The sequence below is a fragment of the Marmota marmota genome, unplaced genomic scaffold (genome assembly GCF_001458135.2).
Source record: "Marmota marmota marmota unplaced genomic scaffold, marMar, whole genome shotgun sequence".
Classification (NCBI taxonomy): domain Eukaryota; kingdom Metazoa; phylum Chordata; class Mammalia; order Rodentia; family Sciuridae; genus Marmota; species Marmota marmota.
In genome coordinates this window covers 4,461,681-4,486,263 of record NW_025999944.1, presented here as the reverse complement: position 1 = coordinate 4,486,263, position 24,583 = coordinate 4,461,681, and the positions used below count along the sequence as shown (strand labels likewise).

General features: G+C 45.8%; 1 protein-coding gene across 1 annotated transcript; it reads right to left on the bottom strand.

Moving 5' to 3' along the window:
• Nucleotides 1-17,578: 17,578 nt before the first annotated feature.
• LOC107153909 (eukaryotic initiation factor 4A-III) lies at nucleotides 17,579-19,049 on the bottom strand. The gene has a single exon (XM_048801559.1). It carries the CDS (start codon nucleotides 19,029-19,031, stop codon nucleotides 17,796-17,798), a length of 1,236 nt encoding a protein of 411 aa, XP_048657516.1. The 5' UTR covers nucleotides 19,032-19,049; the 3' UTR covers nucleotides 17,579-17,795.
• Between the last annotated feature and the right edge of the window lie 5,534 nt (nucleotides 19,050-24,583).

Below are 24,583 nucleotides of genomic sequence, written 5' to 3'. Positions count from 1 at the left end.
AAAAAAAAAAAAAACTAGATTCTTTGCTGTCTAAAAATAAATGACTTTACTCACTATCTCAAGTCCTGCTGAGAATATTTAATCTACAATTCGTGAATGATTTTTAAAAATATCCAATTTCATTAATTCCCACTCCAAATTGCAACTTTGGCTTTTTTCTTCCAGAAGCTAGATCTGTATGTTCTATAAATACAAATTCCCCAGAGAGGGCGGGAGGGGGGAAAAAAACTATTCATGAAGGCACGACAAATATCTCAGTAGGACTCTGCCATCTACACCTAACATTCCCCTTTAGGACTTTGCTTTAGGACGGTTGGGTGAGAAGTAGACTCGCTTCTGGTTTTGTTTTTACATAGTGAAGGAGGAAGCTACAGATAAGCTATGGCATGGTAGAACCCATGTGCCCAAGCCAATCCGGCCAGTGCCATGAATTTACCCAAAATGGGTCGAAGGAGCCAGATCAGCTGTACCCAACACTTCAAAACTCCACAGTCTTTCTCCTCGTCCTCCACCGCTTATTCTTGTTCCTCCTCCTTCTTCCCTTAGTGTTCTTCTCTAGAAATATCCTTCCTTCCCATTTCCCCATTCCGGGTGCAGAGAGCGAGGAAGCACAATCCGAAGCCGAAAAGTGGAAAGGTCAAGGGAACTAATTCCCGCAGCAGCCACTCCGGAGCTCAGGCGCCGGCGCTGGACAGCGCGGGAATCTGGCTGGAGAGGCGAGTGTTGGAGGACAGGTGGTCTGGAGACACAAGAGCCTGCTGTGGCTTCTTCTAACAAGGGAGCCAATTTCTCGGGAGGTGTGGTGGCATTCGAGCCAAGCCCCCGATATTGGGGCTATGCTGGAGTAAACTGGCCGGTTGCAGCCCCTTGCACGAACCTATGCACGAAAACAGTGGCATCTCCACCAGCAGCAGCGATCTGGGGGCAGATTGGCCTGCATTACCAGTGGTCTCCACGCAAGGTAACGCTGAAGAAAAGTTCACACGAACAAAAGCAGGAGGCTTACCAAGTACTGCCAGCACTTTCCCACCCTTAAACCTGACAGCAACTCTTCAAGGGGGATTTTTTTTTCTTTTGCCTCCATTTTACAGATAAGCAAAATGAGGATGGGAGGTGACAAGTGGCATCTCCGCAGATAAATAGGAGGGGGGGAAACCCACAAAACCTCCTCTCCACTTCCAACACTCCACGATGACAGCATGCACAAGGCCTTTAAAAAGGGAAAAAAAAAAAAAAGTTAAGTGTGACTTTCTCCCTCTCTTTCACCCCCCCCCAACCCCCCGCAGTTTCTCAGCTCAGTTGAGAGGAAAAGAACCAGAGTTCTCCGAATAACTGGTGGTCCCCGCCCCCCGCCAGCCGGCAGGGGAAAGCCCGCGGGACCTCCCAGCTCCATCCCGGCTTGCGGCAGAGGTGTGAGCGATGTGTTGATTATTCATATTTTTGCCGAGCGCACACTCCGCCGCATTTCACAAGTACATTCACGTACACACTTGTACACGCACTCGAGGGGCAAGCATACCCGGCCTAGCGCTCGTGGGGCCGCCCCTAGGGGGCGCCTTCCTCTTATGGGTAGGGGTGACAAAAGGCTCCCACTCATCCCCTCCGTAGGCCACTTCATTCTCCAAGCTTACAGAAACACACTCTAGGTTCCCAGATCCAGCATTGTTCGCGATACACTTGTCTTCCCCACTTCCCCTCCAGGTGTGTGTGTTTGTGTGGAGAGGGGAGGGGAGGGAGGCAGCTACAAATATGGTACCAGCTAGAATTTCATTCCATTTGGCACTAGGCGATCCTCCCTCCAACACACACACACACATCGCTATCATCTCCAACCATAACACACGCCTAGGGTAGCAAAAGGGAAAATCAGGAGAAGGCACTTCAGTAAAATGCATGGTTTCATATTGACTTTAACGATATAAACTGGACTTCTAAGTGTGAGATTTCCGCAAACACTGCCCAAGGCCTAGAAATTTCATGTCTGGCTCATGGAACCCCACCTTCACATCCCGGCATCTCCAGGGAGACGACCATGCATTTCCGGGCGGGTGGGTCCAGGGCGCACGCCACAGGGCACCCACGGGAACCCCAGAACAGCTGGGAAAACAGAGGTAGCTCTCCAGGCTGGGCAACTCCGTCCCGCCCTCAAGGAAGGGCAGCAAAACTTCCATTAACTTGATCTCTCCTAGGAGAACAGGAGGGAGCCACTGGATTTGAGGGAGCCACCGCCTCCTGCAGACAGTCCCAGGGGCAGGAGCGCTAGACCAGAGTTGAAGGCGATGCTGCCCGCGCCACACAGGGGGCGCTGGAGTCCGGGCTGCGGAAACCCTCACACCTCCGCACTTTCTGCAAGTTTGAGACAGGGCAAGTTCAACAAGTTGCTTCAGTTTTCCCCACGTAGTGGGGCAGCAGGTCTGCGGACCCAAGATAGAGCCTGAGCCTCTTTTGATCTCATTCTTCTGAGCCCGAGCTTTACTCTGGGGAATAAAACAGAGCTGTTTACTCCCCAGAGCTTCACTTTGACTTTTGGGTAAACGTATCTGGCACGTAGTAGGTACACTCAGCCCCTGAGTGTGTAAAATGACAATGATGATATTTGCTGATTGAGTCCTCGCGAGTCTGCCGCGTTTCCTGCGAGGCTGTTTCCCATCCCCACCCCCACCCCGGCCTGCGAGCTCTGGAGGCAGGAGCTCCAGCGGCTTTGCAGCTCCTCGGCCTAGCAGAGGCGCTGGTTCGCGCAGTGCGTGCTCAGTGATTGGAAAAAAAAAAAAAAAATGGAATTGTTTCTAGGAAAGTGCTTCGGAACCTGTTCAATGCCCACAGGTGATGGAGGCCATGGAAGGCACCCGAGTGGTGCTGGCCTTTTCCAGGAAGGGAATGCGTCTTCCAAGGAGCCTGCGCCAGGGTTCAACGGTGCCCCTTCAGCGCAGCAGTTAGCAGGGCGCTCCCGCAACTCCTGCGCGCTCGCTGCGGGCGGGCGGGCGTCTAGGCACCTGGAACTCCCCAGGGAATTGAGGAAACCCGCGAGGAGTTTTGGAAGGGTCCTTCCCTTTGTGTCCGAAGTTAGTGACAAACATCTGTTAATTAGTTAGTTCACAGAGAGCCTCGAGTCTCCGCTGTGCGCCCTCCGCAGGAAGAAAAGCGTCTCTGCCGGTACCACCAATTCCCGGAGCGACAAGCTCCCAGAGCCAAGCTTTCCAGATCCGCCTTAAGCGAAGCTAAGAGGGAGGGGAAGGCGAGAGACTTGGGGGAGCGGGGGAGGAGTTTCCTACATACCCCTTGCACTTTTAATGCAAATACAACACCTGTTTGTTGCAGAAAAAATACCACATAAACCAAAACAACAAACGAATTAATAACTACCTTTAATCACATCAATATAAGTATCTAATGTTTTTTGTATTTGGCAGATTTCCTTCCATTCTTTTGTGCATATGTCTATGTATGGTAAGTGGGAACACAGATTTTATATTGATTTGTAACATTTTGATTCACTTAATATAGTGAATACCATTAAATAGTTTTCTACAGTAACATTTAATATTGACAGTGTTTTGTTTTGCACGCCACAAGTTGTTCAATCTGCTAATGTTGGACCTTCTAATTCTTTACCATTATAAACAACACTGTGATGAACATTATTATAGCTGTAGCTTTCCATATAACTATACTTTTTTCCTTAAATAAAGTCCCAAAAGCAAGTTGCAAAATCAAAGGCTATGCATGATTTATGTTTGTTTTGTTTGGTACTAGGGGATGAACCCAGGGAAAATCTAACACTGAGCTTTATCCTTAGCAGAACCACTCCCTTTTAAATTTGAAGAGAGAGTCTAGCTGACCTTTAACTTGTGATCCTCCTACCTCAGCCTCCAGAGTTACAGGGATGCACCACCACAACCAGCAAAAGTTATGCATGTTTTTAAGCCTTGGTATAGACTGACAAATTATACTCTTGAAAGATTAAATTTATGTTCCTACCAGCAATGCCTAAGATTGTCTTTGGGCCTCAATGCTGACCTTCCTCAATCCCTGAATTTATTTTCTTATTTCAAAAATTGGCCAATTTGATCATAAATGTCCATGTATTTTAAATCTTATTTATATTGTGAATTTCCAGTTAGGAAAATTGTCTTTCAAACACTCTTGGGCCAGTGTATATCTTTGGGGAATTTCAAGTTTTTATTTTTCTAAGTATATTGAATCATAATTTATCATAGACATTGCTAATGTTTTCTCAATCTTCTTTGCCTTTCATTTTATTTATGGTAATTTCAGCAAAAGATATTTAAATGTGTTTCATTCAGAATGTTTTCATATGCAAGTAACAAAATAAGTGGCCAATTGTTGCTGAAGCAATAAAGATATTTAGACCCTATTTTGCATAGAAAGAAGTCTGGAGGTGGATGTCTCAGATTGGGTATAGCATTCACAGGTTCTTTTTCTCTTCACCCCACCAACTTTTCATGTTAGTTTGAACCCCATGTTCATTGTCTCATGGTGGCAAGGTCGCTGATGCAGCAATAATTAAGCACATGCTCAAGACAGGACATCAGAGAAACAGAACTCCAGCAGCTCCATTTCTTTGTATAGCTCAGTAAACGCTTTTCAAAAAGAGCCCTTATGTCCTGTTGCTATAATTGAGTCAATATGGACACCCACAACCGGAGGGGCACCTAGGAAAGCAAGGATCCCTCCTTTGGATCCTTTCTCTGAGAGGCTCACTGATGGGGTTGGAAATGGTAGCTCATATAGGCAGACAATCAAATCCACAAATGCCCTCCCCCCAAAACAGCACCTACAATGTAGTTAAATCCATCCATGTTTTCCTTTATAATATCCTCCTTTTGTCTCATTCTCAGGCAACCCTTTCCCATTCCAAGATAAAAGAAATATTGACATAGTGACATATTTTCTCTTTACATTGTTATTTTTGCCTTGAACAAATCAATTTTTTTTTCCTCATGGTCTTTGTTCCATTCAGCAATGAGCATCAAAATTTAGAAGTTAATTTAGTTTAATTACAGATACATAGAAATATTTAATTATTGCACTCTTTTTATTCAGAATAGATATGCTGTTTATGTACCAATTATATGCCATCTGGAATTTATTTTGGTTCACATTAAGAGGTTAAAAACAAACTTAAGTCACCAAATTGTTAGTTAAAAGCATTTATTGGGCTGGGGTTGTGGCTCAGTGGTAGAGCCACTTGCCTAGCATGTGCAAGGCACTGGGTTCATTCCCCAGCACCACATTTAAAAAAAAAAAAAAAAACCTAAATAAACAAGATAAAGGTATTGTGTCCATCTACAACTAAAAATATTTTTAAAAGCATTTATTAAATAATAATTTCTCCCAAAATGTGTAATGTCACTATTTATATTTCTTAACTGTGTATATATCATTGATAAATATTGAAATTTTAAAGTTAGAATTTGATATATTGTTATAGCATCTGAATGAATAACAGTGAATTTGAATGAGAAACAACGAATCTCACTCTTGAATATAGTTATATGCTTCAATAAAAAATGGGGGAAAAATGAAGTTAAAATTTGAAATTTATGATTCATTTAAAAACTAGGCAAACCACATGTTTCTCAATTTATGGATTTCGTTTTATGTTCTACAGAAAATTTTTGTATTATTACTTGGGTTCAGGAAACACTTTTAAGATATTGCTAGGTAGATTGTAAATATATTTTTTATTACAGTTCCTAACTGATTATTGCTGAAATATAGGGAATTTTTTATTTATCACATACTCAGTCATCCTACTAGCTCTTAAGTTGCAATAGTTTTAAAATTGATTCAGTTAGACTTTCCAAATAGACAATTATATTGCTTATTAATAATAATTTGGTTTTTTTCTTTCCAATAATACACACCTGATTTATTTTACTTGTTTTATTGCATTGGCTAAGATCTCTAATACAATAGCAAGTAGTAGAAGAATTGGAGATAAAATTTATTTTATACCTGACTGCTATGGAATTTTCTCTAATTTGGACTATTGGTGTCTGGTATTATTAAATAAGTATCTCTCAAACAATTTTGAACACAAATAGATGTTGAATTTTATCAAATATATGTTTAGCACTTAGGATGGTTATAGAGTTTTTCTGCTCTTCCTCTCAATACATTAACTAAACTTGTCCTATCCTTGCATTTCTATAATAAACCAAATATGGTCAACTATATAACCATTTATTTATTCATTGCAAATTTGTCAAATTTACCTTGCTAGGAACACCTGTAGAGTTTATACACACGCTTTTCTCTTGGTAATTCTATCTTTGCAGCTGTGGGATGTACTCAATCATTTGACACTCATTATTTATTCCCACCCCACTTATGTTTCATCCTGTCCTGGATGTTAACTTTTTATGTTTTATGGATCATTCTTGAAGGTCCTTCTTGGAGTTGACCTCTTCAACTCTACAATTATTTTGCAAATTCTAAATTCCCTTTTTAAAAAATCTCTTTCTGCTGGGTGAGATGGCGCATGCCTGTAATCCCTGTAGCTGAGGAGGTTGAGACAGGAGAATCTCAGAGTTCAAAATCAGCCTCAGCAAAAGCAAGGCACTAAGCTATTCAGCGAGACTCTGATGTGGCTCAGTGGTCAAGTGCCCTGAGTTCAAGCCCAGGTGCCCAGAAAAAAAAAAAAAAAACTTTCTGTTAATTATGTTTGAAACCATTTATACTTCTGGCATAAAACCTAACTAGAACATCAGGTTTGGGTATCCAAATTATACAAGTTTTGTAAAAATTATTTCTATTTTTTCTTATTGTGTTCAGGTTTGGCTTAAATAGCATAGGATCATAGAGCCTTGGATAAATGATCTCGTTTGATGGTTATTGATTCATTTAGATTTTCTATCTCATGTTGAATATGTTTTGGTCACTTTTATTCTTATGGAAAATTATCTATATAATCAATATTTTAAAATGTACGAAGATAGAGCTATACCTGGATTTCTGCTGTAACCTTAATTTTCTGCATCTGAAATCATTTCTCTTCTCATTTCCACTGTTGAGCCATTTGCTTTTCATATTTTGTTTTGTTCTTCTTCCTCAAGATTTTCCAGCTTATTTCCCATCCACAAAGCACTGGGCATTATCTGATGTCTTAATTTGGGCCCATCTGATAGGCATAAAGTTATTTCCCACTGTTGTTTTCATGTGCACTTCTTTAATTAACTGCTAGTTGAGCCTCTCTTCAGACACCTCTAGCCCACCTCTAGACAATCCCAATTTTGAAGCCAGCTTGGGCAACTCGCAAGACTCTGTCTCAAACAAAAAATATATATATAGGGCTGGGGATGTGGCTCAAGCTGTAGCGCGCTCGCCTGGCATACGTGCGACCCGGGTTCGATCCTCAGCACCACATACAAATAAAGATGTTGTGTCCGCTGAAAACTAAAAAATAAATATTAAAATTCTGAATATATATATATATATATATATATGACTGAGAATGTAGCCTATGTTCAATCCAAACCCCAGTACCAAGACAGAGAAAGGAGAATGAAAAGAAAACCACAAAGAAATCTACCTACACTTTTATTATAGTTTTATTATAGTTTTATCTTTCATATTTATGAGCTCAGTCTTATACACATGAGATTAACCTGTGCCATGATCTAAAATAGGGGACAAGATTTTGTTTTATTCTTTGAGTGAACCGATTTAACTGTTTTAGTCAGCTATTTTGCTGACTAAATCCAACCAGAACAATTGTAGAGAAGGAAAAAAAAAAACAAACTTTTCCTTCTCTACAATTGTTCTGAGGCTCACAGTTTCAGAGGTCTCCATCCATAGACAGCAGACTCCATTCCTAGAGGCTCAAGATGAGGCTGAACATCATGGAGGAAGAGTGTGGCAGAGAGAAGCAGCTCCCAGGATGATGGAAAGCAGAGAGACTCTGCTCTCCAGACACACATATATACCTAAAAGCCACGCCCTCAGTGCCCACCTCCTCCAGCCACACCCCACCTGCCTTCAGTTCCCACTCAATTAATCCCATCAGGTGATTAATTTACTGATTGATTAAGATTCTTACAACCCAATCATTTTTTTTCTGAATCTTCCTGCCTTGTCTCACACATGAGCTTTTTGGGGACACCTCACATCCAAACCAAAACCCAAATGTTCCTAAAAACTCTGTGTATAATGTCATTGACAATCACTCCTAGGAAATAATTAGCATTCTCCCCTCTCTTCTTTCTTCTCTCTCATTATAGGTCTGGAGAGGTACTAAGGGTTAAACCCAGGGATGCTCTACCACTGAGCTACACCCATAGCATTTTTTATTTATAGACGTGGTCTCACTAAATTGCTGACTTGCTATCCTCGGGCTCAGCCTCAGGTCACTGGGATTACAGATCTGTGCGACTGAGCCTGTCTATCCATAAACATTTCTGGGCAACTTTCTTAGAGACCCTACAGAGATTAGGAGCACAGAGATGTTGTCTTGAGATGTTGTCTTGAGAAGAGTCTGATGATATTAATTGTACCCCTCCATGAATTTTTCTATAAACTTCTCTTCCAGCAGAAAAGTCTTTGAAATGGCCAGCTCAGGACCTTCATCCTCTGTGGCAGATTGGAAGTAAAACTTGGGCAGAGTTTTTCAGGAAGATTCCTTTAATGACAGCCTATGAGGCCTTCAGTTTTTAGTCTAGATATGTTTCTCAGCTGACCAAAGTCCCTCTGTAGATAATTATTTAGAAATAACATGTGGATACTCTCATTTTTATAATAATATCACTCACTACCTCCATGACAATTCTGCTTAGTCACCACCTCCAAGAATTGTTTAGGGTCTTTTGCAGATTGTTTAAGAGTTATGAAGTAGCCGGGTACAATGGCACACACGCGTAATCTCAGAGGCTCTGGAGACTCCGGAGGCTAAAGCAGGAAGATCTCAAGTTCAAAGACAGCCTCAGCAAAAACAAGGCCCTGAGCAACTCAGTGAGACCCTGTCTCTAAATAAAATACAAAATAGGGCTGGGGAGGTGGCTCAGTGGTTGAGTGCCCCTGAGTTCAATCCCTGGTACCCCCCCAAAAAAAGTTTATTTTCATGTTCCTTATAACAACCCTGTGTGAACTAGGCATTGCCGTTTTGTTTATGGCTCCTCCACCCTCATGCAGTGCCCACTCCATGTTTAGGGTGTATCCCCTCAAAAGAGTAGGAGCAGCCCCTTCATCCTGAGAATCTCACTGCACCCAACACCCAGCTCAGAGGCACAGACGGAGTTCTCCATCCTCTCTAGTCCTGCCTGCTCTGACTTTGAACGTGCCATGGGTGACTTCTACCATCCCAAGTAGCTTTTCATCTGTAGAAAATGCATGAAATCAGTGTCAAGGAAACCCCTGTCTAGGGAGACCCTTCCACCAATCTAGTCTCACCTCTTATATATCTGAAAGAAATTCCTTGACATTTACTGGATAAGAGTGACACCTTTCTCTTTCCAGCAATAATGACTCTTTAAATCATAATACTCTTTTGGCAATTTCAATAGGAATTTGGAACACAGACTCAGAGGATTGGAATATTCAATTCTGAATTCCCAGCAACTCGTAAAAAAAATGCAGTAAATGTAAAGAATATATATATATGATGGAGAAAAGGGGAGTTATTAGTATGACCACATAGGTTGCAGTCTAAACCAGGACCCCTTTGAGAATGAAAGGGGAGACTGGCTAGATGAGTCCCCAGATTAATCAGAGTCAAATAGAACTGTCCCCAGAAAATCAGGGCCTGCGATCACCCAATGCATAAGGGAAACGGGAACAAAAAGGGAGAAAGAATGATGAGAGGTGGCCAGATGAAGGACTGCAGAGAAAATGCTTGTCTGGGTGTGTTGGGAAGCTGATGGAGACAGAGATCAGCATGTGGGCAGTTTACTGAGGACGCGCTCGCCAACAGTAGACCAGAGGGAGAGAGAGAAGTAAGACGGACACAGGGAGAACTGAACTCAGATGGGCCACAGGAAGCTCTGAAACTGGGAAGGCCCTCAGGAACATCCCAAATCAAGATAAAGAGCCTGGGTCTTTGTATTTCAGGTCACAGGATGTGTGCTGACCTCGAGAAGGTGGCCTACCTCTCGGTGAGGCAGCTTCTTCCACAGAGGTCCATTCCCTCAGGGGGATGTGGCCCTGGATGCCAACAGCCAGCTCGTCCTCAGTGGGAGGAATGAGTACGTGGGTCCTGATGGAGGCTCAGGCTTGCTGACTACAGTGTCCACTGCTGCTTCCCGGGTCCACTCAAACACCTCCTTCGTCCCAGGTTTGCCGCCCTCTAGGAAAAACTCCTGCAGGACTCTAAAATCCTGGGTTCTTCTTCTAGGGAAACTTAACAAAAAGAAGGTCAGTGGGACAAGCTATAGCCTGCCACTACAGCAGGCCTGAAGGCCACAACTGACCCTCATCATCTCCCCCCTCTATAGCCCATCCCAGATTTCCCACACTCAATCGGCATTTCGGCCAATCAGGGTGACTTCCCTGGCAGGTGAATTAGAACCTCATTCTATGGTGGCCCGGCTCACAGGCTGTGGCTGCTAGGCTTTTCCATTTCCCATCCTAATTGGGCAACAGAGTACCAAGAATTCACCGCACTGATTGTCACTTTCACGACTTAAACTTAAAACTCAGGGTCACTCCAGGTGAACTGGGCTGCACGAAACAATCACGCAGAGACAGAGAAATGCCTTTTTCTTGGGGTCCTGTGACGGCTCCTCTGACCTTAGGGGTCCCTTTTATTGGAGAGAAGCCATTCAAATAAGGCAAGGGTCAGGTTTCAGGGGGTTGAGTCCAGCTTCGAAATGTCTGCTGTCGACAGGTTTACTGACACCTAGGAGAGCCACACCCAAAGACAGAGCAAGAGAAGGGGACACACAAAGGGTGTTTCCATGGAACATTCTATCCCAAACAGGGCAAAGAGGCAGGATTACAAGGGAATAGGTAAGTATAGCTCTATCCCCATGGGTGACGCCTACACCTAAAGACCGACCTTGCTCTCCATCTGAGTTGGGACAACACCCAAGTAGTGATTGGTCAGAGCCTCGTGCTTCAGGACTGGAAGGCGTGGTTATTCAGGGCGGCTCCCCACCTGGAAGCCAAACAGCCCTTCTTCCCCTTTTATGGAAGAGCAACCCCAGCTGCTCACAAGGAGCATGTCAACTACCCCAGCAGGTAGGAGGAGTCCTTTGGCTGCAGGTCTCTCTGCACAAGGAGCCCAACATGGTCTTAGTGCCTTAGAGTTTAAAGAGGCATCTGCAATGTCCCCTGGAGGAGGGGTTCCCCCTCTGAAACCAGAACCTACAGACCCACCTGGAGTTACAGAGAAAAGAAGCCCAAGTTCCTCATGTGGATCACTGAGAATAAACAAATGGGGCCACTGCTATTTGGGTCCTGTGACCACATTTCCCAGCCCTGTCTATTCTACCCACTAGTTCTGACTATGTGACCACCTGATGGCTCATGATCAGTTGCTGTGTCTCTTTAGGATCCAGGAGCATCTAGGAATTTTAAAAACATATAATTCTCTTCTCTAGGGACATTGACCTTGCTTCAGAACTCTGTCTATATTGTAACTCTCCTATTGGAGCTCCCATATACTCCACAAGGCATCTTTAGACCACTTGGTACCTCTAATTCCACAGGGTCTGTTGAATCATAAGGCCCAAGAATCAGCACCGCTTGAAACTCAACCTGGATCTGCTGTAGAGCTCTGTCCTGCTCTGGGCACCACCAGAGCCAGGGGGAGAGCAGAAATCCCTGGTGTGGAACACAAGGCCCACTGGCACTCTGCTTCCTTCTTACCCGTGGAAGTGCAAAATGCAATAATCTGTCCTTTACTTAGGAGGGGATTTTCCTTTATTCTCCAAACCACTGGGTCCTTAAAAACAGTAAGGTCTTGCTATGACAAGACCCTGAATCTTCACCAGGTTTGTCTCCTACCCTCTGGAGCTTACCAAGGCCTTCAACTTACTTGCTACCAGCTGCTCTTCTGGTCTGATTCTCATGGTGTCGTTGCCACAGTGCATCAACGTGAGGCTTGGAGGGACATCCAGACTGTCCAGGCCACTTCCGCCTATATTATGATAGAGGGTGAGAAATTAAATGTAGCCCTGGAGCACCACCATTAATGTTCACATGGCCTGTCTTGTATGGATGCAAATCGCTTCTGATAAAGGGAAATAAAGCATCTGCCAGATTAATATCTGCACCCCCCTGGCTGAAACTGCTCTAGCAAAAACACGTACCCAGCATAGAGACTGTGAAATCAAGACACTATCTGTTTTAGTTTGATGTCCACTGTCCTCCTGAAAGATCTGCCTGATTTGGGTAGGAGCCAGGCTGATGTGATTAATTAGGACCGTCCTGGGGAATACCAGCCTTCATCCTTCAGGTCTTTAAGGATGAATAATCTCTCCTCCCGCCACCAGCAGGTGAGACTCTGAAGTCTGTGAGCTCTTTTTGATTTGCTCTCCTGACCAGGGGAAAGAAGGAGGTTTAGAGTCTGCCGTCTGACCATTCCCACTACCACACCTGTCACCCACAGGCCCTGGAACCTACCATGTAGGTCCATCCTGACAATGCATTCACCAGATGATGACAGGCGCAGTGGGCCAAAGTGAGCCAGGCCTGAGACAGGACTGCCAGGCTCCTGTCCACCCTCCCCCTAGCAGGGGGGCCTCCATGACACTTTGGAACTGTGTCAACTTGGAACCTGTGTCCAACAGTCATCCAAAGTTCTGATTCTCACCTTTCCCCAGGAACAGGTTCTCAAATCAGTGGTCATCGATCCCTTTCAAGAAGGACCTTGGCCATGATTGTGCACAGGTCACAGTGCTGTGGGTCTCTTTTCTGAGGACCTCTCCTGAACTTCTGTCAGTAGCTTCCAGGGTGAAAACTGACTCAGGTCTGGAAACTGAGCAAGGTATCATGACTTTCATGTAGGTGGTTGCTCTCAGCTTCTGGTCACTTCTCCTTGGTCTCTGTTTATCCTGTAGATGAAGCCGCACCCCTGCTGGCTGCTCCTCTGTCTTTCCTTAGGATGCCTCCTCTAGTAAAGTTCAGGGATTTCAGGGCAGAACGAGGAAAAAGACATGACCACTAGGTGGCGGTAACATGCAGAGAGCTGGTTTGGCTAGCACTTGGAGAGGATTGCAGGAGTGAAGTCCCTCACAGTTGGAGACTTTCAGGAACAGGGGCCACCATTCAGGAGGGCTCCTCTGGCAGAAGGCCAGAGAACTCCTGGGGATGGGTACAGAAAGGGGGCCTTATGTATCCCAGTGACATCCCTCAGCAGCAGGGCAGGGAGAGCTGGTGAGGGTCAGAGCTCTGAAGGGCAGCAATGGCTTGGGGTCTTTCATAACCCGAAGTTTGTCTTATCTATGGATATTTTCCAGGGAATGCAGATTAGGTAGACTGTAAATATCTAAAAAATCTATTTATCTGTGCTATGATTAAGGCAAGTGGATACTTTAAATTTAAATTTTTTAGTTTGGTTTCAGGGGGCTTCTGAGCTAAGAGTCCCAACCTACTATGAAGAAATAAACAAGAGAGGGTCAATATACAGGGGTCACCATGGCTCACGATAGAAAAATATGTTCTGTCTCTGTAGTACTTCCTCATCCTCCTCACGCCCGCTGACTGCCACTCTGCTTTTGCTGCTAATTACCATCCTTACTCCCCATCGCCTCGGAGAGCCATGTCCCTCCACTTGATGGCTGTGATTAAGAATCCCGTCATCATCATTGCTATGAAGCCCCGTCTCCCAACAGCATCTCCTGGCCTACAGAGGTCAGCTACCCCTGAACACCTCAATGAATTCTCAGCTCATTTCTTACTGCTTTAGTGCCCTCTGGGTATGGGAATATATGGCAGTACTGATACCTTGGCAAAGACCCTGGGTTCTTCCAAGAGACACAGTGGCCAGTGAGTTTTCCCTGCATAATAGAACACTTCGCTGAAGTCTTTGAGCCCTTCTACACCTCCCATGGCAGTCCTGGTATTTCCAACTCTTGCAGTGTTAGCCACCACTGTATACAAACCTCCCCCAAGCCATCCTCAGGATCATTCTCCCGGGATCACAGAGTCCCAAGGTCCCAGGGTCTTTGCCAAGGTATCAGTACTGCCATATATTCTCATACCCATGAACCCTCCTTTACCTAACTTCAGGTCCACCCCTCTTGATCTGGTACCCTCAAGATCCATCACCCTATTAACTCCTGTGGTTCTTGCTAGTATGCATTGGCTTAGTTTCTATAGCTCCTTTAGGGTATGGTCCTTTTCCTGTTTTAGTGGACCCAGGGCTTCCCTGACCAGGTGCTATTGGGACCTCACTTTATGTATTGACCTGGAAGCCAAGGTAGATGGTGGGGTTCAGTCCAGAGGAGCATGAGTTCTTTTGAGGGGTCTAGGGACCAGTACATTATCTTCAGGCAAATGAGAGGGGCTAGCCTTAACAGGAGGAGGGGATCATCTCTTCAAGCCCATAGTTTTAAGAACTTGTGGACATTCAAAATATCTAAGTGTAGATATCACCATCCCATCCCTCGGGGTTCCACTCCTTCCCTGTTGGGACCCCAACATCTGGAGTTGTGATACCCTTATAATTCAGTCTTAGGGTGACCCTCAGCCCTTTCTGTCTATAATCTGCAGAAAATGAGTGTCTCTTTACATGCTGCTAAAGATGCCCTGTGGATTTCACACACAGCCTGTAGCAGGTGATTTTTTTTTTTATATACACAATGGAGTTTAATTCAACCATAAAGAAAAATAAAATTGTCATTTGCAGGAAAATGGAGGGTACAAGAGACCATCATGTTAAGCAAAATAAGCCAAACTCACAAGGCCAAGGGTCATATGTGGAAGCAAAACGGAAAGAAAGGTGGGAGTGGAGATGAGTAGAGGAGAGGGAACAGGGGAGGGAGGTGGGGAGGGAGGAGGGAAGTGCCTGGGAGTGGTGTTGGCCAAATAATAGTTACACTGTTACACCCTACTGTGTGCATGTACAAACATGTAACAAATCCACCATTATGTACAACTGTAGTGCCCCAATAAAAACCGGAGAAATGAACACCTATTCTTCCTGTTAAAGAAAACACTAAAGCTAGGTGCGCGATGCCTATAACCCCAGAAACTCAGAGGCTGAGGCAGGAGGATCACAAGTTCAAAGCCAGCCTCAGGAACTTAGTAGGACCCTGTCTCAAAAAACAAAAAATTAAAAGGGCTGAGAATGTGGCCCAGTGGTTGAGTGCCTATAGGAACAATCCCTGGTATCAAAACCAAACCAAACAAACAAAAACAAATTCATGTTGCCTGCAGTGAAGCCCCCCCAGTGGCCACTGAGCCTGTGGTCCTCATTCCTATTCTTCCTGATCATGCAGAGGCCCAGAGTGGAGCCAGTAGGAAGGTCCCCTTCCACAAGCTTGCAGAAGCCCCAGTGGCCTCTGGGATGGTGGCAGGTGAGGGGTGGAGAGGGAGAGCCAAGAAAGAAGACCTAACAGACTGTTGGGCGGTCCACATGCAGGACGGGCAGTGAAACGCAGCTTGGCCTGGGTAGCCAGCCGTCACCTGTGACGTGAGCAACAGGGGCTGTGGGGAGGGCAGGATGCGGAGCAAAGGACGTGCAGTCCCAGCACCCAGGGCTCAGCATTCTGGTTCCCCAGGCATATGCAAGGTCCTGCCCTGGGCCAGGCTCTGCCCAAACACGTGGGTAAAACAGTGGCTAGACAGAAGCCTGCCTTCCCGTGGCCCGCATCACACAGGTACAGTCAGCAGCTGCGTACCTGTCAAACCTCGGAGTCAGAATGCAGTCACTTCTGCCAACCCAGCAAGACAGAGCCAAGAGGAGGGGTTCTCAAAACTCACGACTGCCAAAAGCGGTGGTCCCAAGCACTGCGCCCTTGTACAATGCGGGGGACTTTTGCAGACCTCACACACCCTGTGCAAGTGCTCTAGTAACTGAGCTATACCCTCAGCCCTTCTCTTCACAGTGCTGGGGACTGAACATGGGGTCTTGCGCCGGCCAGGGAATCCCTCTACCACTGAGCCATGTGCCCAGCCCAGCCCTCAGTACTATTTATTTTTTAGACAGTCTTGCTGAGGTACTCAGGTAGCCTCTAACCGGCCACCCTCCTGCCTCAGCCATGCTTTTTAAAATTTTTGCAGTACTGAGACTGAACCCAGGGCCCGTGCACTCTAGGCAAGTACTTCACCACTGAGCCACAGCCAGCCACTCAGAAGTCCTTCTGTGAAGAGTTCTGCCCAGCAACCAACTGGCGCCAACCTGAGCATTAACCCCCGTGGCCTGACTATTCTCTCCAGATAGTTCATGGAGGCGTGCTCAGGTTACCCTAAACTCCCCTTGCTTCAGCCTACTCCAACAGGCCCTTTGCCTACTGTGGCGCTCACTCGTGGTTCTGGACCAGTCTTGGACAGACACTTCACTGCTTTGGGGCAAACACCGCCAGGGTGACAGGGAGGTTCAGATCACGTTTGGCGCCCCAGCCACATCATCTTCCTCATGTCAAACCACTCTGCACTCCACTCACTCTGCACTGTGAGAAGCACGGACTCCTGTCCACGCCACCTCTGGGAAGGGTCGTTCTGGTTTCAGCTCCAGGGAACAGGTCAGTTACCGCTGTGGCTCTGAACCATGCGTCCCTGAGGACCACTGCTTCTCAGCCACTACTCATGTCACCCACAAACCTTCTTGGCAAAGCAACTATTCCAGTTTTGGCCTATTTTGGGATGGGCTGCTTGTCTTATTGAGTTATAAATATATCCTGTTGCTGCTATAACATTACCACATTTTAGTGACCTAAAATGACAACTGTTATAACCAGCCGTGTAGGTCAGGAGTTTGTCAGGTGTCCACCTGGCTGAAATCTACGTGAGGCAGGCCATTTTCCTCCGGAGGCTCCAGGGTATCCATCCCTGCTCCTGCCAGCAGTGATCAGAATTCCGTTCCACGCAGTTAGGAGCTCTCAGTTCCCCTGCTGTCGGTCAGGGTCCTCCTCAGATTCCAGAGGCTGCCCCCAGATCTTGGCTCTGGCCCCTTCTTCACACCCAGCAAGATTCCTAAGAACTCCTGCTGTCTCTTCTTCCAAATGCAGCCTGAATTCTTTTGACTCACAAGGTTCGTGATTAGCAATACAGGACAACCTCCCCCCAGGTCTGGAGCAGTACTGTGTGCAGTCCAGGGTTGGGGGGCACAATGAGGACACGGGGAGTCACGAGTTCCAGACCAAGCCCCATCAGGGGCAGCTCTCCAGCAGCTCCCCTGTCCTGCGGCTTACTCCTCCACTTTTACCACATGTCTTCAGAGGAGAAAAGCACACGGCACCTTGACATGTCCACTCTGTAATTTCCTATCCTGTCAAACACATCTCGGCCAAACCCAAAGTCCCTGATTTTTCTAGAGCTCTTGCTAGCCTGCCTCCTACACCTCACACATTTCACAGTGGGTTCTGCCTATGCTGTGAGGTAAGAGCAGCCACCTGCCCAAAACCACCCTGCAAGTTACTAGAAAAGCTGATGGCATCATAAGAAAAGAGTTTATGGGAAATTTTTAAATGTTTAATGAAAAAGACTTGGAGCAATGCATTATTTACACATGGATAAGAAAAAGTGGCAAAGTCCCCAGGGCTCTTCCTGGGGGCTGCTATAAGAAGAGAGTTCACATCAACCCTATTAAATATAAACTGCCCCTACACATTTTCAAATGGGCATACAAAACAGGCCACAGTCCCCAGTTCATCCTCAGCATAGGGGCAGGGTCTTCAGATCAGGTCAGCAACATTCATAGGCATTTCGTCAATCTGAGTGGAATAGTACTGCTCGATGTCTCTGAGGATGCGGATGTCATCATTCTTCACAAAATTGATGGCCACACCCTTCCTGCCATATCGACCCGATCTCCCAATTCTGTGTATGTACAGTTCTCTGTTGTTGGGCAGGTCATAGTTGATGATGAGGGATACCTGGGGGACATCCAGCCCCCGGGCCCAGAAGTCTGTGGAAATGAGCACTCGGCTGGCACCAGACCGGAATTCCTTCATGATGGACTCCCGCTCCTTCTGAGGCATGTCTTCGTGCATTGAGGACACGGTGAAACTGGCTTCTCTCATTTTCTCCGTCAGCCAGTCAACCTTCCTCTTGGTGTTACAGAAGATGACCGCCTGAGTGATGGTCAGAGTGTCATAGAGGTCACACAAGGTGTCAAACTTCCACTCTTCTCTTTCCACTGCCACGAAAAACTGTTTGATGCCTTCCAGGGTCAGTTCATCACGCTTCACCAGGATACGGATGGGGTCTGTCATGAACTTGTTGGTCATTTCCAGGATCTCGTGAGGCAGAGTGGCGCTGATGAGGACCACCTGTGTGGCTGGGGGCAGGTACCGGTACACATCGTAAATCTGCTCTTTGAAACCTTTATTCAACATCTCATCAGCCTCATCCAAAACCAGCATCTTGATTGCCGGAGTCCTTAAACTTCTGCGACGAATCATATCAAAGACACGCCCTGGAGTGCCAGCGACAACATGCTGCCCATAGTCCAGCTTCCGGATGTCCTCCCCGACGTTGGTGCCCCCAATACAGGCATGGCACTGGACATTCATGTAGTCTCCCAGAGCGAGCAGGCCCTTTTGAATCTGTACAGCTAACTCTCTTGTTGGAGCCAAGATCAAAGCCTGGGTTTCTCGAACCTGTATGTCTAAACACTGGAGGACTGAAATACTGAAGGTGGCTGTCTTGCCTGTACCAGATTGGGACTGTGCAATGACGTCTCTCCCTTTAATTATCTGCTTGATAGCTCGCTGTTGGATTGCTGATGGTTTTTCAAAACCATAGGTGTAGATGCCGCGCAGCAGGTCCTCCCGCAGGCCCATGGTGTCGAACGTGGGCGTCACGTCCACCTCCTCGCTGGTCTCGAACTCCACTTTGGTCATGTCCTCCTCTTTGAGCAGACGCTTCCGTGCCGAGCCCGAAGTCGCCATCGTGGCCGTAGCCGCCATAATCCTAACTTGGCCCTGTAGCAGGTGATTAATCTCTCACAGTCTTTCATGGTCTCCTCTAAGGAATCAGTTGCCCTGGGCGACAGTGATCCAGTTCTGTGTTGCCTAGCATGAATACTACATGGTGCTGTGGACTGAATATTTGTATCCTTCTCCCCCAGATTCATATGCCAAAGCCCTAATGCCAATATGTTAGTATTTGGAGATGAGGTTTTGGGGAGTTAATGAAGTTTAGACAATATTACAAGAGTGGAGTCCTCATGCCTTGTGATGGGATTAGGGTCCTTATAAAAAGAAACCAGAGAGCCCTATTCACAGCCACCACCATGTAAGAACACAGCAAGAAGGTAGCCATTTATAAACCAGGAGGACAGCCCTCACCAGAAACTGACCATGCTGCACCCTGATTTGGACTTCAGCCTCCAGACTGTGAAAAATAAATGTCTGTTGCTTAAGCCACCCCTAATCTATGGTATTTTTTTATAACAGCCCAAGCACCTAAGTGCCGCAGTCCAGCTGCAGCAAAATAACCGGGGGGTGACAAACAACTTGTGTGCGTTGATACAGCAGGAGTGGGAGCCGTTTATTGCAGGACAAGAGCAGTATTTATACATTCCACACAGCTTATCTAATTAACATAAACTAGATACAGCAGTCAACCAATCAGGAATCTCCACACTTAATGGCTCGCTTTTGTTACTTCTCAAACCACTCCCTCTGGCATTTTGCCAGGCGCCATCCAGACTTGTTTACAGAGTCTAACACCTAAGATACTCTGCATCTCATAGGCCTAAGTTATGTCACCTATGGGTAATATTTTCTTTCACCCTTTCTACTAGTCGTGGAAAAACTTCACAAGTGTATACTGGCAACATGACAGGGGCTCTCCATAGTCTACCAGCCACCAATGTTACAGTCCTCACTGTCCCCTTCCAAGTAGGTGACCCACCACCAAAAAGAGGAGGGGAGGAGAGGAGAAAGAAGACTTCACACTCGTCTCCAATTCTCTCTTGCCAAGATATCAGAGATACTGGATACCAGCAGAGTGTACCTTGAAGAGCCAGGCGCTCTCACAGCCCTAATGGAAACCCATGTTCCTCTGCTCTGTCCACAGGAGTCCACAGAGTGGGGATGGCAGGGGCAGTGGTTCAGTGAAGCCGAGAGCCAGTCTTGGCCTGCAGGAATGAGAAGGTACCAGGCATCACCTCACCCCTGCCCTTCCCAGCCTCTTCAGCTGAACCAGAGAATCGAAGAGCTCTTCAAGCAGCCCGAGAATCACTTCGTAGATTCCTCTTTGTTAAATAGGCAAGAAGAGTGGGGGACATTGCAAAGCACAGAATTTCGGGGAGACACTTGACTTGCACTAGGGTCACGGGTTCTAATGTTGCCCCAGAGCTTTCTTATCCACTATCCCAGACATGTCATTTATGGAAAGAAGTGTTATTCCCCTTTACTTATTTATTGGTGCTAGGAATGGAAAGCACATGCCCTACCACTAAGCAACATCCCCATCCCTGACCATTCCCATTTAGCAAATGAAAAACTGGGTCATTATGAAATTAAAGGGAACGTTAAGGCTGAACAACTAGTAGAACAAGACTTTTAAAGTTGGATTTTTTTTTTTTTCAGTGCTAGATTGATCCCAGGGCCTCCCACAGGCTGGGCAAGTGACCTGCCACTGAGCTACACCTCAACCCTAAAAGCTGGACTGTTTGAAATCAGTAATTATGTAGACAAACAATGAGTCAGACACTTTGTATTATGAGATAATGGCTTCTGGGATTTATGTCCAAATTTTTGTGCTCCCCATCAACTTAATAGATGTCAATTGGTAAGGTAAGAGAGGATTAGTGGCTTTTTCTAAAGGTACTATTCACTACAGGTATGTTTGATGTTTAAAGGATATATCCAGGTCAGTTTTTATGCTTAGATACTGGTAAGTTATTAAAAGCCCTATGTGCTAAACTTTTGTCTATAACAAATACTGCTAACTCTGGTTTTTAAAGGGCAGAGAGAGAACTTTTAGTTGCACAGTAAACTGGGCTATATCAATCAGTCTTTGCAACTGCTCTGAGTAAATAAATGTGAACACGTGGTCATTGGCAGTTCAGTCTACTGATGTATTTCAAACCTTTTCCAAAGGTAAGGAGGAAAGCCAGGATTTCCTTCAACTGCCCTAGTTGATTTGGTTGAATAATAACCAATAGCCAAAAGAAACACTCTTTTGTTCCAGAATGGATCAGGGAGAAGACTGCCCTCAAAGCAACCAAGCAGAGAAACCCTGGCCCACAACCTTATGTCTGAGATGAAGCAGGGAAGTGGCACGGATAGGGTTGAACCACAACTGAAAACATGAGTCCTGTATTTCTTCTCCCAGCGTCCTGTAGCAACAGCAACGATTCTAGCAAATCTTAAAGTTCACAGGCTAGACCTACTGCATTCAGAAACTTCCTCAAAGTAGTTCTTATGAATTGTTTGGGCAACAGATGCCCAAGGAGGGTGTTATGGCTTGGACATGTGGTGTCCCCCAAAAGCTCCTGTGTGAGACAATGCAAGAATGTTCAGAGGTGAAATAATTAGGTTATGAGAGGTGTAACCTAATCAATGGTTTAATCCACTGGTAAGGATTAACTGGGTATGGCCCGGGGAGGTAGGTCACTGAGGGCATGTCTTCAAGGTATACATTTTGTGTCTGGTGAGCAGAGCTCTCTCTGCTTCTTAGTGGCCATGTCCTCAGATGCTTTCCTCCACCATGTCCTTCCGCCACGATGTTCAGCCTGACCTTAGGCCGCGAGTGAGGGACTGAGACTTCTGAAATCGTGAACCAAATAAACTTTTCCTCCTCTCATTGTTATCAGATCTTTTGGTCATTATGACAAAAAAATGTGATTCACACATAGGGCGCAGGGATGGGGATGGGATGGTCATGGATGGTGTTTATTTAACCAGTATGAAAGAACAGAAATCCACGATTAGTTATTTAAATTAAAATTTTTATGATTCCATTAGCCATGCTGAAGATCAAGACAGCAGTAGCATGGTGGGAACGTGACGCCCACGAAGCCACAATCCTGGATTTAATCTTCGCTGCCCTTGGTAGTTTTCTTTCCTTCCAATATTGCTCAGAATACTTCAACTCCTCCCTCTGATTAAAAATACCCAAGGGCCTGGGCAAGAGGCTGAGGGAAGTCCAGGCAAACCATCAAGGCGCGTGTCCTACTAGCAAGGACAGGAAGCAGAGTTCTTCATTTTAAATATTGTACACATATTATGGGTAAGGACTATATAAAGAAGTTAAATCTTCCTACTGGGTCCACAAGAAGGGCAGGAAGCCAAGAGTGGGGCGTCCACTGCCCAAGCTGGTGACATAGCCCATGTGTGTCCCTGAGCACGTGAGGATGGCTAACATGACCGAGAAACTGGATTTTCAATCTCATTTCACGTAAATCAGTTTGAGTTTAAATACCCAGATGCGGTGGGACAACACTGAGCTAGAAGAAGAGAAGTAACAGACCAGCAGAATAGTGGATATTTCTCAGAGATCGTTGACGTCGAGGTCCCCTTTTGAGTCTCATAACAGCACATGTCGGGCGGGATGAGCACGGGATACGATCTGCATTTTAAGCAGACATAAAAAAGATAAACTGACCCATCTAGAGCCATTAGATGGTTTACGAGAGAAGCATGCCTCCAACTCCAACTCCTGACAGCTCACTCAGAGCCTTCTCCCTGATAGCTGTATAATATTGACGACAGTAACGCATTAACGACATAATTAATATTATGGACTGCTCGCTATGTGCGAGGAAGCTCTTCACATCTGTTGCTTGGTGCCTCCCAACAGTTTGCACATTCTGGAGCTCAAAGAAAATGATACTGCAGATAAGGCACAGGGGGCAAGCTGGGGTGAACTATCCCTCCCCAGCGTGCCATCTGAAACAATCCGTGATGCACCATTTACATTTTATAATTAAGATAAAAGCAAAATGCAGAAGGATAGGGTAGATATTAAACGCTGATTTTGTATAAAACTTCCAAATGTTTCATGAGAAACTTGAGCTTGCTTCCTTAACCGTGTCTTTTCAATGTTAAGTTTTCTACTTGAAATGGCTCTACACAATTCCTGACCGAACTTTTTAAGGATGACCGTGTCCATTCTTGATGTCCACCATAAAAAATTTGGTCACTGTTGTCGCAACCCCTTGCCCGCAAGGAAGACGCAACTCAGGGATCTTCTTTCAGCAGTTTATTCAGGCCCTTGATAGTTCTTCTTCTCTCCCTTGGATGCCCCTCCCAGCCTTAATAAAGCATCTCAAGCCCCAATGCAAAGCTGCCACGTGGAGCTTTCTCATAGGGTGATGAAAAGTCATGCGCCAACTCTCCCAAATAAGGAGTTGTTTGTCACAGACCACAGCGGAGCCAGTGCCATCTTGTAATGGCGACCATAGTCTGCACGAACGGCAGAAGCGGCTCACCATAACTGTTACATGTGAGGCATCCCCCCAGATCTCCCGTGATAATGCAGGAATATTCTGAGGTGAGATGATTGGATTGTGAGCTGTGACCTAATCAGCTCATCCTAGTTTGAATGGACAGACTCAACGATAACTCCAGGCAGGTGAAGTGTGGCTAGAGGGCTGGGGGGTCACTGGGGGCTGCCCTGGAAGGGTGTGCCTTCCCTGCGGGCCCCTTCCTCTCTCTCTCTGGTTCTTGACCCCGCCATGAGCTGAGCATCTTTCCTTCAGTGGCCCTTCGCCCATGATGCACTATCTTACCTTGGACCCAGAGCAATGGAGTTGGCTGTCTATGGACTGAACCTCTAAAACTATGAGCCCCAAATAAACCTTTTCTCCTCCATGTTATTCTTGTCAGGATTTTGGTCAGAGCAATGAAAAAGTTGAGTAAAACATTCACCCAAATAGGTGACAAAATTCTTAAACCATTTTAATAACCTTTCGAAAATGTACAAGAGTTGAAATTATAAAGGAATTCTACTTAAAGAATCTATAAGGTCTTTGGCAAATATTATGTTAAAATTCTGATCTTGATGTTAATATTTTGCATCCAATTAATTTTTTTCATAGCCAGTATTTCAGTAGAATGTTAGAATAGTCATCTGCAGCTAGCTTAGATGGCTCTGAAAAAGATCGTGACAGCCACACAGAAGCCTCTGATTTTGGTAAAAGCGGAGATCTTGAAACTCACCTGAAGCCGGAGAGCCAGCAACAGTCATATCCGCTTGCACACGTGTAAATGTGCAAACATGCACACACACATGTGTACACAGGAACACACACACAGCTCCAGGGCAGGCTGCCCTTTGTGCGGAACTGTGGTCACCTCAGTCAGTGACCGCAGAACTCAGCACTTTGTCTGACCATCCTTCTGTACAAAAATAAACTCTGGGCCAAGTTTCTGTGTAACTTCCATGAGGGGTGGTGGGCAGACAGCAGGGGAGAGGCCATAGTCGCCACCCCGTGAGTGCTGCAGATGGCCCTTGTGGCCTGTCCCTCCCTGCATGCTCCTGGACCTCAGTGAGGAGCCCTCAGAGC

Bases quoted from the DNA above. Each gene is read 5' to 3' on its own strand.
- LOC107153909 (XM_048801559.1), bottom strand. From the start codon at position 19,031: ATGGCGGCTACGGCCACGATGGCGACTTCGGGCTCGGCACGGAAGCGT.